This window comes from Anolis sagrei, chromosome 4, assembly GCF_037176765.1.
Source record: "Anolis sagrei isolate rAnoSag1 chromosome 4, rAnoSag1.mat, whole genome shotgun sequence".
NCBI lineage: Eukaryota > Metazoa > Chordata > Lepidosauria > Squamata > Dactyloidae > Anolis > Anolis sagrei.
Genome location: NC_090024.1, coordinates 210859195 through 210872176, shown reverse-complemented (window position 1 = coordinate 210872176; position 12982 = coordinate 210859195). Strand labels below are relative to the sequence as shown.

Genomic DNA, 12982 nt, shown 5'->3' with positions numbered 1-12982 from the left:
TGAAAAACAGTACTTTTTATTGTAGGACATTTCCATGTTTAGATTCAGGGCAAAATATACAGGGGCTGGAGGACTTAATGCATATAATTTAATTCTATTTGTGAATGTTCCTTGAAATATCTTTAGCCTTGTTTTATTTTTAAAAAGTACCAGAGCTTTCCATTTTATTTGATCATGACACTATCATAATACTATGAAGATGTGAATGATATGAGGTGGAAATATGTGACAGCTCTAAATGCAACTTTTGAAATTGTTTTGAAAAGCAATGTGCATGACTGATTTTTCAGTGAATCCCGGAGCTTCCAAGTTAAACCTCTGCTGCTAACTGAAAATTGCTTGGCTGCCCGGAATGGACTTTGAAAGATTCTGCACTGCATCTTATTGCTGAACAGAAACACCAGGAATAATCCATCCTACATTTGAAGTCAATGTCAAAACTTTCATGGAGCTTTTGTACAATTAAGAATGTGGCAGGATATCTCAGGACTAGCCCCCATTATCAACTCTGCATAATAGGAATAAATATACAATCCATTTTATTTTAAGGGAAAGAAGATACAAGATACAGGTTGTGTTCATCATTGTATTTTGGACCTATTTATTGTTTTGTGTTCCAGTTTGCACATGAACCTGGCATATCAACTTGTGACATCACAGTCCGTTTCCACTGTGAAGAGTGTGATGTCATAATGAAAGGCACTGATGTCACAGGCCCTCTAGTGCAACAGTGAAGGACAAAGGAAATGACAGTGCACCTCGTCCCTCCTATAACTCTTATTTAGAAAACAAAATGTGATATAGTCACTGGAAGCACCAAATTACTCTTAACACTGGAAACTGCTACTATAGCCAGTGTATAAATACATGCTATCTAGGAACCAAGGAAAACACCACATGAAAATAAATGGTCTTGCTTGGTACCCAAGATGCAAACATGTTTCTCCAAAAAGAACAGCAAAAACATATATTCGAGGTTCAAAGTAGACCTACAGCTTTGCTACTTAATGTTAGTGGGACGGGTTAGGTTTCTTTCACCTTCAGATTCAAATCAAGGACAACATCTGTAGAAGAAGAGACAGCAGAGGGGGAGATGAAACCCAAAGAGGAAAGAAAGTCATAGGTAAGAAAATAATTTGTGGCTGAAGATAGGGGTGAAGCCCAAGAAAAGCCCACAAAAGAACTACCATTGAATATTGCCAGCTTAGTACAATGTAGGAGGTTCTCTCCTGGGAGAAGGGATGGATTTATTTCAAAAATGGACGAAGAGGACCATCTTGGCTGAAGAAAGCATTGTGAGGAACTGGTGAAGCTGAAAGTTAAACGGATAATGCCCCACAGTGTAGACTTCTTGAAGTAGCTTAGTAGTTGTATTGGCGCTGGCTTGGTTGGTAGACAAAGCTGCCTTGGTGTTTGGCCCGTCGTGGGCGGCACTCTCGGGTGCGGTTCTGCCTCTGCATGACTTTCTGACTGAAGTTGTGCTTCTCTGCCAGATGCTTTGCCCTTTGAATCCGGTGCACTTGGTTGACCTTCTCCAAGATGGCAGCCTTGGTGGCAAGAGAGGTGGAGTGGTGCGGGGCATGGCGTTGCAAACGCCGTTCAGGTTCTTCCCTGCATAAAAGCAAAGCATAAAAATATACAGCATATTTAGGATGATTTTTATGTCTTTCAATATGGCAGTTCAGAGCTTGGGTGGAAAATGCTTTGGGGGACTTTGATTCTCACAATTTCCTGAGAAATTTTATTTTCTACTTTAAATAAAATTTAAATCAAAACCCTAGACACCACAAATTCACCACTATCAGATCTCCATGGCGTGTAGTGACTTCAGGTGACTATCCCAGGTTTGCTGGGTTTAACTCAACTTTGCTCCACATAATACAAAGTTGGGGATATTCCAGAGTTGCTGGAAACTCCAGAGTATCCCAAGGCTTTGCAGCCATCTGTGCAGCTGGATTCAGTCTGGATCAGACTGATGCCATGTCCAGATAGACACTTGTACCATCATCACAGAACTACATCTGAGTACCTGGCCATCCCTGCCTCGTCTGCTGATATCAGAATGGAGCACCTATGCAACGAACAAGTAGAGGATTGATCACACAGGTGCCCACTGTGACACAAGCAGATGTGACAGGTGACAGACAGGCACTCACAGTGAGCTTTGTGGTCAATGGAGAGTGGCAGTGGCTATACAGTGGATGAGGTGGCAGCCCAGCAGGGCTGACGTGGTCTTACATGCTGAATCTGGGGCTGCTCATGGGCAGATTTACACCAGAGTAACATGTACAGTGTAGGCACAGTCCTAAAAGAGTTCAACACCACCACAGTTAACTTTCCAGTACATGGGAAATGGTAGGACCAAGGACAGGAAAGGCCAAGAAAATGCTTCCCTTTTCTCCATCATACAATTCAAATCAGTAGACAAACTAAGTACAACCGTGTTAGGTTGTGTAGTGGCTAGAGTACTGGAATTGGGAAATCCATATTCAAGTCCGCACCCAGACATGAAATTCTCTAGGTGACCTTGGGCCAGGCTGTTGTAAAGAAATTGATAGAAATGTAACTAATTTACCCGTTAGTAGGCTAGCAAAGCCAAATTCCTGCCATGCAGGAATACATAATCAAATCACCCTGAGAGATGGTCACCCGGCCTCTATTTTTAAAACCTCTGAAGGGAGAGACTCAACCACTCTCCAAGGTAGTACTTCCCACTGTTGAACGGTTCTTACTATTAGGAAGTTCTTCCTAATGTAGAATCTCATTTCCAAGTTGTTGTAGGTTTTTCAGGCTGTACGGCCATGTTCTAGAAGCATTCTCGCCTGACATTTCACCTGCATCTATGGTAGGCATCCTCAGAGGTTGTGAGGTCTGTTGGAAACTAGGAAAATTGAGTTTATATATATATGTGGAAAGTCCAGGGTGGAAGAAAGAATACTTGTCTGTTGGAGCTAGATGTGAATGTTTCAGTTGGCTACCTTAATTAGCATTTGATGGCCTAACAGTTTTTAGATGTGGCTTGTTACTGCCTGGGAGAATCCTTTGTTGAGAGGTGATTAGCTGTCCCTGATTGTTTATTGTCTGGAGTTCTCCTGTGTTTGAGTGTTGTTCTTTATTTACAGTTATAATTCACATCTAGCTCCAACAGACAAGAGTTCTTTCTCCCACCCTAGAGTTTTCACAGATATATAAACCCAATTTACCTAGTTTCCAAGAGACCTTACAACCTCTGACCTTACAACCTCTGCCATGGATGCAGACTTAACATGCTTCTAGAACATGGCCATACAGCCTGAACAACCTACAACAACCCAGTGATTCCGGTCATGAAAGCCTTCGACAATACAATCTCATTTCCACTATTGCTCTGTGTCCTAGTCTCCAGAGCACTATAAAACAAGCCTGTTCCATCTTCAATATGACATCTTTTCAAATATTTAAGCATGGCTATCATGTTACCCCTTAACCCTTTTTTTCAGGATCGAACCCTGATCTCCTGGAGTCCTAGGGCCATTCCACACAGCCCTATACCCCAGAATATCAAGGCAGAAAATTCCGCATTATCTGAGTTCAAAGCAGATATTGTGGGATTTTCTCTCTTGATATTCTGGGTTACAGGACTGTGTGGAAGGGCCCTGAGTCCACACTCAGATAATGTGGGATTTTCCGCCTTGATATTCTGGGATATAGGGCTGTGTGGTAAGGCCTTTAGTTCAATGTTCAGACCACTACACAACACTAGCTCAAAAGTACAAATTACACTACTTTCCAGGGACTTACCCATCATGATTGATGTGCTCCTCAGGAGTCTGGGTTTCCACAACAATAGTGCTGCTGGTGACATAGACAGACATGCTGGGATGCTCAATCAAGAGGTCCTCCATGGGGTTACTCTCCATGCTGACAGGATCGGAACATTCTGCAGTAAAACAGGGGGGAGGGGTAACAAACCAACTCTCGTCCATCAAGCAGGGGTCAGGCTGAGAGGGCATGGACCTGCTGATACAGTCACTGGGGGAGAGGGGCGAAGACGAGGTAGGTGGAAGGGACCCGTGATGGCAACAAGAAGCACAAACGGAATCCTTCTCACCTACCCGCCACTCTTTGCTGGAGGCTGAAGCATAACTATCTAATGAGAAACGACACAAGAGTCACCGGCCACATGAAATGGGAACAGCCAGAACAATGGTGGCAGCAGCAACAGCAGCAACACAACAAAATGCAGCACAAACCAAAAAGAAGGGTCATAGTTTGTAGCCATGCAAAAGAGTGTGCAGGGCGATGCAAGGTGAGGTGGGCGGGTGGGGGAAGGATTCATCAGCAAGCAGTTGGGAGGATGTGGGACACACATTCAGTATCCAATGGATGGGAACGAAGGGATAAGGAGAAGAGAAAGGGGGGCATTATTAGTACAAACAACACCCCAAAGGCATTTCTGTAATTCATCCCATAGCCTTCCCTGAAGAGTCAGGGCTGGCCCAAGATGTTTTGCCTCCTCAAATAGCTGCACCCCACAATCAGAGCTTCAGCATCATTTGCAAGTGCAATGGCACACCATCTGAAACCTGCTTGCCAGCCTCTGCTCTTTCTCTGCCAGGGATTCCTGGCGTGCCCTTCTTCAATCATGAGCTGCTGCTTCCTGGATGCCCTTCAAAAGGGGGAGGCAGGCAGGAGTTGCTTGTGCAAACAGTTCAGCCTTGCAAAGTGTGAACCACTGTGCCAGATAAAGTGGGAGGGAGAAATAGAAGACCCACCCACAAGCAAAGCAAGGTACTCCACCCAAGACGGGTTACCAATACGCCAGAGGAACATGGAGCTACAGAGAGCATCTGCAAAGGACAGGGTGCCTCACTGTCCCACAGGGGAATGGCAAAACAGCCTTCTTCCGACTGCTACACGGGTTCATTTATTTAAATGTAGATACATCTAAAGCAAATGAAGGACTACAACAGAGCTTTCGAAAGATGGTAAGGGAAGTACTTGTAGGAAGAAATGAATGGCAAAAAGAAGAATCAAGGTAACAAGCACGCTGGTTTGAAATTGCACATGTGGTAGAATAGAAAGGTGGCTTCCTCAATGAAGTTCTCCTCTCGTCAACAGACCCAAACCCAGAAAAAGCTCTCACACATAGAGAAACAGTTATGTGTTTCTTCTAAAGGCCACTCACGTGTACATGCATGCATGAGTATGTGTGGGTCTGTATTAATCTCAATAGATTTTTGTGTAAGAGAGAAAAATAAAGAGTGTCCTTTTGTATAAAATAGTTGAATCGTTGAAATAAATAGCTTGTTTTCAAGCAGAACTAGGGCCTCAAAAGAATAGTGCAAAACTGAAATAGATTTAATAATATGATTGGGAAAAAAGATGTTTGTGTGATTAAAGCACCAGGTATTTCCGTACATTGACAGGCTGTTTTTTGTTTGGTTTTAGTTTTGGGTTTTGGGGAGGTAACTGTTAGGGCCCTTCCACACAGCCATATAACCCATAATATCAAGCCAGAAATCCCACAATATCTGCTCTGAACTGGGTTATCTGGGTTGAACTGCCATATATTTCAGTTCAAAGCAGACAATATGGGATTTTATTCGGCTATGAGGAAGGGGCCTTAAAGAGTCAGAGAATAACCAGATAACAATTCTAAACTATGCAAATGTATCTTAAAATTATATTCAACGTAGACCAAAGTTTCTGGCTTTAAAAATACCACCTCTTTGAGGCCATGAATTAATCCATTTTTTCTAATGTTGTTGGCCATCATTATACATCCTCATTAAAAAAAAAAACCTCTTAGAGCAGAATGAACATATCATAAGATACGAACAATTTTGAGATTGGCAAACATAAGCTTCCACCAGCTGATTTATCCTTCTTCAAACATCCATACATACACATGCTTTTAACCTCTCTGCCTCACATCTCAGGTCTTCCTCTTATGAGAACTGACCTTTAGGAAGGATTTTCAAAACATGCAAATGGCTGCTGTGAATAGGAGACCGGTCATACATTAACACATATGAAGCACAGAGCACAACCTCATTGTTGCACACTAAAGCGTACCTGCACAACTAACATTTTAGTAGCCTTTGTCCCACCCTCCCTCTCTTACTTCCCTCTTTATTGTCTCCTTGGAAAAAATAGTTCAAGATGAAGACCAAGAAAGGATCTGCATTTTTGCCAGTATTATCCTTTTGGTCAGGAGCAAACAGATGTTTTGTAGGAAACATTGGAGGAGGCAACCTGGTATACTCTCAATGTTTTCAACAACAACTTCCACATAGTCAATAGTCAGGAATTATGAGAGTTGTAGTCTGAAAACTCTGGACACCAGGTTGACCATCCATGATTTCAAGTGCGATATGCCTAGGCAGTGATACATAATCTAGAGACCTGAATTAGACTCCACACTGGGTATCAGTCTCTAGGTCACTGGATACTGCACTATTCTTAGCTGTGTAAAGGCCCTGCACATGTACACTGTGGACTGAAACATTATCACAGGGCAGATCTGTGATCTGATCTATCAATGGATTTACTCTAAAAAAAATCAGAAGTCTTCAATTTTTAGCATGTGGAAGTGAAACATCATCATTTTAGAGGGCGGGGGGCTAAGGAAAATGCATGTATTTGGGCTTATTATAGGTGTAGGAGTGGCACATGAGGGATTTAGGGGGTAGGTGGTCCCCTGATTCCCATGCAGTTTCCCACTCTTGCTCTATTCCGATCTGTTATCAATAATAATAAAACTTGAAAGCCTTAGCGTCACTTCATTTGTGTACCAGAGCAAGAAGGCCAATTAACTCCAGCAGATTTCAGTGCTCCGGCAGATTTCCATTGTGTTACACTGTTCAGGAGGGGAAAAGGCACACACCACTGAACAGATCATCATTGGGGACAATCGTTCATTGGATTCCTCGGTGAGCCTTGTGCAATCCCAGTACCAGGAAGAGGGTGGCAATAATTAGCTCTCTGAGTGACAGGAGGAATGCACAATCTTTTTTAAAAAAGTAAACATCGTTGCCTCTTGCAAAGATTCTTGGCAGGGTGTGTAACAGGAAGGATACAGAGATCAACACATCAGCCAGCAAGTCTGAAGCTTCAAAGAGTTTTCACAAGGCAAGAGAGAAAAGAAGAAAATCTTGTGTTGTTGTTTTTTTTTTTAAAGTGCTCCTGATCTGGACTAACTGGAGTTTTCAGGGGCTTTAAGGTTACATCCATCAGTTGTACCATCAGCTGTGCAGTGACTCTTGTGACCTTTTGTGTTTCAGAACACGATAAACAACATGGTTTAAGCTTGCTGGGATAATACAGTGTGTCTCAGTTAAGAAGCTGGAGACAATGACATCAGTGTGGTAAAGTGCTCGGTCTTGTATTAAGGGCCTGACTTTGTCCTATTCTCTGGATAATTTCTGGTTTTTTTCTATGGAGGTCAGTTGAGGCCAGAAACAGACTTCTCTGCCCTTTTAACTCTTCTCTTGCCCTTTTAACTCTTCTATTATTGATCTATAAACACATGCAGTGGTTGCTGAGAGAAGGAAAAATAACATTACACATGTGCTGGGCCATTATGGATTTACATTTTTGAGCACTGGCCTTTAGAAAACAAGCCCCGATACACATTAAATGTATTCCCAGAGCTTACTTTTTAGAACTATAGCTCACAGAATATACCAATCTCTAACTAAGCCTCTTCTTAGGATGCACCTACACTGTAGAATGAATGCAATTTAGCACTACTTTTATTGTCATGGCTCAATGATATAGAATCACGGGAGTTGTAGTATTACAAGATCTTTTGTCTTCTCTGTCAAATGTTTCTGCTGCCTACCAAACTACAACTCCCAAATACCTCTGAGGTTGGAGGAGTGTGTCCTGAGGTGAAGCTGATATTAGCTCTGTGCCAAAGACTATGAGCAGCGTTATCTGAGATGTGATTTTGTTTGTTAATATTTGTTTCTCTTCTTGTGCCAACAAATGCCTTGGGGTAGCTTTATCTTGGTATCTCACAGGGTCAATCTGATAGGGAGCTGAACAAGAAAAAACAATGCAGTTTTGCCCATGTTTCTCATCAATGGACCAGTATGAGAATTGTTTGGCCTTTCAACTGTTGTTGTTAATATTTAATTCTATTTTAATGTTCATATATTTTAGGTTTTCAATTGTATTGTATTGGTTTACTGAAAGCTGCTTTGAGTCTCTCTCTTTTTTGTTTTTGTTTTTTTAGTAAAAATAGCGGATAATAATAATAATAATAATCATAATCATAATAATAATCAACTCAGCATTCTGGCTATGGCTGGCAAGAGTGGTCACTCAACAAGAATTGTAAGGCTGTCCAATGTCTACTCTTGCACTAAAATGTTTTGAGCCTCATCTTCCAGAATCCTTCACCACTGGGAACCAATGGGTTCTAAGAACTAGAAAGCTCTAGTGAAGTGGATTACAGCTCTCTAGTACAAAATTCTAAGACTCTCACCAAAGACAAACCCTCACTGGGTTTGTTGTAGGGGTAGGTTCTTATTTCATGTTTGAATGTTTGATTGAATTTTGATACAATTTGTTTATACATTGGAAAACCTATTGAAGATATGAAACAGAGTTGGCTGCTTCATGGTATCTAGTGTACATTCAAAATACATGGAATCAAAGGGAGGATTGGTCACATCCTACATGGATCAATGCAGTGTATAAGTTCAGCAGGGATTCTGCTGTTGTCCTCTTTTCCCAGTCACCACCACCACTACCACTACCACTACCAGGACACACCATTATGCTTTGATAGCCCCTTCCCCAACCCTTCAATTTACTGGGATGGGTGGTTAAAAGATGCACTTGACTATGTCTTTGTGACCTGATGCAGACCAAGAACATCATCTTCCAAGATCTGCCAGAACCCTCCACATATCAACTCAGCAGGTGACCTCATTAGTTTTTGTCTACTTCTCCAATCTGCTTTGTACAAGCTATGGGAGGGGACTATCACAGTGAAACAATGAGTCTTAGGACTTCATCTCACACATTCTGGGCTCTGTTTCCATGTGCTTCAAAAACAGAATCCCACAAAGGCCATCACATGACATAAGGGCACTTCTGGTGGGACTCTATTTCCACAGCACATGGAAATGGAGCCCAGAATGTATCTTCAGGAGTCAGGTGCTACCCAACGCCAAACTGAGGAAAATGGGAGAAAACGGGGAAAGGCAGGTAAAAGACAGGGGGTGGGGTGGTTGGTCATCCCAGAAGATGGACCCCTGTAGTAGGGAATGAAGTAAGATTTTTCCTCTGCTTTCCCTTGGTAACCCCCTCTGCTCATGGGAGGAGGTCCTTAAGAGTATCTTTATCAGCATCTTTTTTGCAGATATCTGTCCCAGTAAACTCCACAACTTCAGGAGAGCTGGACACAACATTACTCACAGCCATGCTTTCCAGAACCATGAAAATGGCTGTGTTGTGGAGTTTGTGAGGCTTCAAGGGAAGGTTTCATCAGGAACATTTTTGATCATTGCAATCAGGCAATGACTATAAACATGAATTGGAATAATTATGAGTCAGACTTATGTGAGTCATCATAATTTCTGAATAGGATGGTAGCTCGCATGTTTTCTACAAATGACAATTTTGTAGCTCCCTAAAATAAAATAAAAATACTGTAAACTACCCCTTTTCTATGGAGGATATATCCTAAGACCCCCAATGGATGTATGAAACCATAGATAGTACCAAACCCCATATATAGTACTGTTTGTTTTCCCCCCCTATTCATATATATTGATGATAATGTTTAATTCATAAATTATGCACAGTAAGAGAATAACTCAGGCATGGGCAAACTTGGGCCATCCGGGTGTTTTGGACTTCAACTCCCACAATTCCTAACAACCTACAAGTTGTTAAGAATTGTGGGAGTTGAAGTCTAAAACACCTGGATGGCCCAAGTTTGCCCATACTTGGGTTAACTATATCTAATAATAAAAAAGAACAATTATAACAATGCACATTTATGAAAGTTATGTGAATGTGGCATGCAACCTAAAATTGTGAAATGTTTATTTCTCTAATTTTCCATTTTATATATTTCAGATTGCAATTGAAATCACTAAAACCATAGAAAGCAAAATGGCTGATAAGGGGACTGTTGTTTTAAGGAAGTCATTGCTTTTTTCAATGGGGTGTGTCATTGTGTATCCATAGGCTGAATCATCCCTCCCAAATTGATTTGTTGGCTCTTCCCTAGTGGCAGACTAACCAATGGGGTTACTGTCTATGGGCCTATCATTAATGCTAAATCCTGCCGAAGATGTTAAATAGAATTCATGACCCAATGGGTACAGCAGATCTGCCCGGAGCTCAGAAGCAACATGCTACTTTTAATTAGTTCTTCCACAAATAAGAAGACATTACAATTGTAACTTGGAATTCCTAAATCCAATTAAAGTAAACCCATTGAATCATAGAATCATAGAGTTGGAAGAGACCTCGTGGGCCATCCAGTCCAACCCCCTGCCAAGAAGCAGGAAAATTGCATTCAAAGCACTCCCAACAGATAGCCATCCAGTTTCTGTTTAAAAGCCTCCATGGAAGGAGCTTCCACCACACTTCAGGGCAGAGAGTTCCTCTGCTGAACAGCTCTCACAGTCAGAAAGTTCTTCCTAATGTTCAGGTGGAATCTTCTTTCTTGTAGTTTGAACCCATTGTTCCACATTCTAGTCTCCAGGGCAGCAGAAAACAAGCTTGCTCCATCCTCCCTATGACTTCCCCTCACATATTTATACATGGCTATCATGTCTCCTCTCAGCCTTCTCTTCTGAAGGCTAAACATGCCCAGCAATTTAAGCTGCTCTTCATAGGGCTTGTTCTCCAGACTCTTGATCATTTTAGTCGTCCTCCTTTGGACATATTCCAGCTTGTCAATATCTCTCTTCAATTGTGATGCCCAGAATTTGACACAGTATTCCAGGTGTGGTCTAACCAAGGCAGAATAGAGCATGGGTTGCATGACTTCCCTGGATCTAAACTAACTAAATTCAGTCTAACTGAATTGGTGTTAACTTTGGGCTAACGAGGTATAACGCCATTCCTTTCATGATGCAACTTTATCTTTTATGTTGTGATTGTGTGTATGTAACCTCACTAAAGTAAGGGAAGAAAACCATAGAGCTTATACTGTGTCTTGTGCTGCTACTTGTTGCTGTCTTGTTGATGTTGATACAACAAGAGAGCAGACAGGAGGAAATCATGTTTGTACCACTACCTATGGTTATAGCATTCAGCTGTTTTAAAGTAACTAATAGTAATAAAACTAGTTACTTTAGAGAAATGAGAAAGAGAAAAGTTGATTATTATTTTTTGAAACCTTGCAATTGCCAACAAGAGCGAATTGCTCCTGGAATGCTGGAACAATATTCCCAAAATAATTAGTTCCTGTTATAGTTGCAATTTTAAAAAATGTAACTTTCCAAATTCTGAGCCTTCGTATTAGGATTATTTTGGAGAGGCTAGTCTGCCAGCTGCCTTTATCTGCCAGCCGTTAACTCTCTGTTTCCATTTTAGGAATAGGAAAAGACTCTGCATTCAGCACTGAGGCAGAAAGGCATTTCAAGCTGGGAAAGATGCAATTTAGAAACAGCCAGCTCAGGAGGAAGTTTGTATTTGTTTCATAAGATAAGTCTAGGGGGTTTGCAGCTACCAAAATGCTGGCTTCCTTCCCTTTGTACTGCTGTATCATGCAGCAAAGGCCAAGGTAGCTGGAAGACAAGCAACTAGACTTTAGTATAACTTCTACAGCCTGAACATATTCCTTTTTTTCCTTGTGTGTTTGCAGATCCTAGGGTTCCATAGGCAACATGTTTTCTGGCCACATTGTGTGGGGAATTCTGAAAGCAGTAGTTCAAAAAAGCAGCTTTCCCAAGCTGTTGGAAATAGACATCTCTTCAGGAAAAAATCTCAAGCTAAAATGTGTACGTTAAGAGAAGTAGACACAAAAATACACATGGATTTTCATTTGAAGTTTTTTAAAAAAGCAAAACCCCTGAAGGGTTGAAAAATGAGAAGCTAGTGACACTGTAATTGATAAATGCATCCATTCCAAGATGGGATAGAAGCATTTCCCAGATGAAATGGTACAGGCAAAATAAATACCCAATGGTCATTGGTTGCTAAGTTAGTTCAGTACCAAAACATTTCCTGATGGGTGGTATTTTACAATGTTACCAGGAATATGTAATGCCATCCCACATGACTCAATGAACCACAGTTGATTAGAATGTGTAATTTTTTAAGAAGCCTAACATATTTCCCCTTCACCCTGAATAGAAGTGGCAGGCCTTGAGAGTGGGGGACCCTAATTAGCTGTGCTGACCTATCAAAATAAACAACAATATGCCACTTGTCCCAGTACCCTGGCTAGGGGCCTCTTTGCAGATCTCTTTTCTCTTATTATAGACTACTGAGACTATGCAGACATGTCAGTTTTTCCTGTCCTGCCACTCTCTTCTACTTCTCGCCCTCCAAACTGCCTATTGTAAGTTAAACACATTTTACCCAGCCCGAGTTTCCATGGACTATTCACCCTACTTCTCTCAATGCAGTAATAAAGCATGCAGTGCATCAGATAATATGGACTGGAATCTGTGAAACTATGGACCAAATAAACCTTGGTCATCTTTATGATCAGAGCCACAGTGGTGCAATGGATTAAAACCTTGTGCTGGCTGAACTGCTGACCTGAAGGTCGGCGGTTCAAATCCACAAGTGGCGTGAGCTCCCATATGTCAACTCCAGCTTCCCATGCAGGGACATGAGAGAAGCCTCCCACAGGATGGTAACACATCCGGGCGTCCCCTGGGCAACATCTCTGCAGACTGCCAATTCTCTCACACAGAAGCAACTTGCAGTTTCTCAAGTTGCTTCTGACACGATATGGTGCTTTAAGATTCTGCGCTATTTTGCCTTTAAAAATTTTAATATCTTGCACAATGAAGAAGTC

At 41.6% G+C, this 12982-nt stretch overlaps 1 protein-coding gene across 2 annotated transcripts in view; it reads right to left on the bottom strand.

The window, feature by feature from the left end:
* Positions 1 to 12982, bottom strand: part of TP53INP2 (tumor protein p53 inducible nuclear protein 2) — a 38860-nt gene continuing 25878 nt past the window's right edge. Inside the window, exons 3-4 of one of the 2 annotated variants that reach the window (XM_060772322.2) lie at positions 3781 to 4129; positions 1 to 1611 (exon numbers count right to left, since the gene is read on the bottom strand). In XM_060772322.2, coding sequence (XP_060628305.1) covers positions 1362 to 1611; positions 3781 to 4129 — 599 coding nt within the window. In that variant the 3' untranslated portion in view covers positions 1 to 1361. The remainder of the gene's footprint in view (positions 1612 to 3780; positions 4130 to 12982) is intronic. The other variant, XM_060772324.2, reaches the window with a different exon arrangement.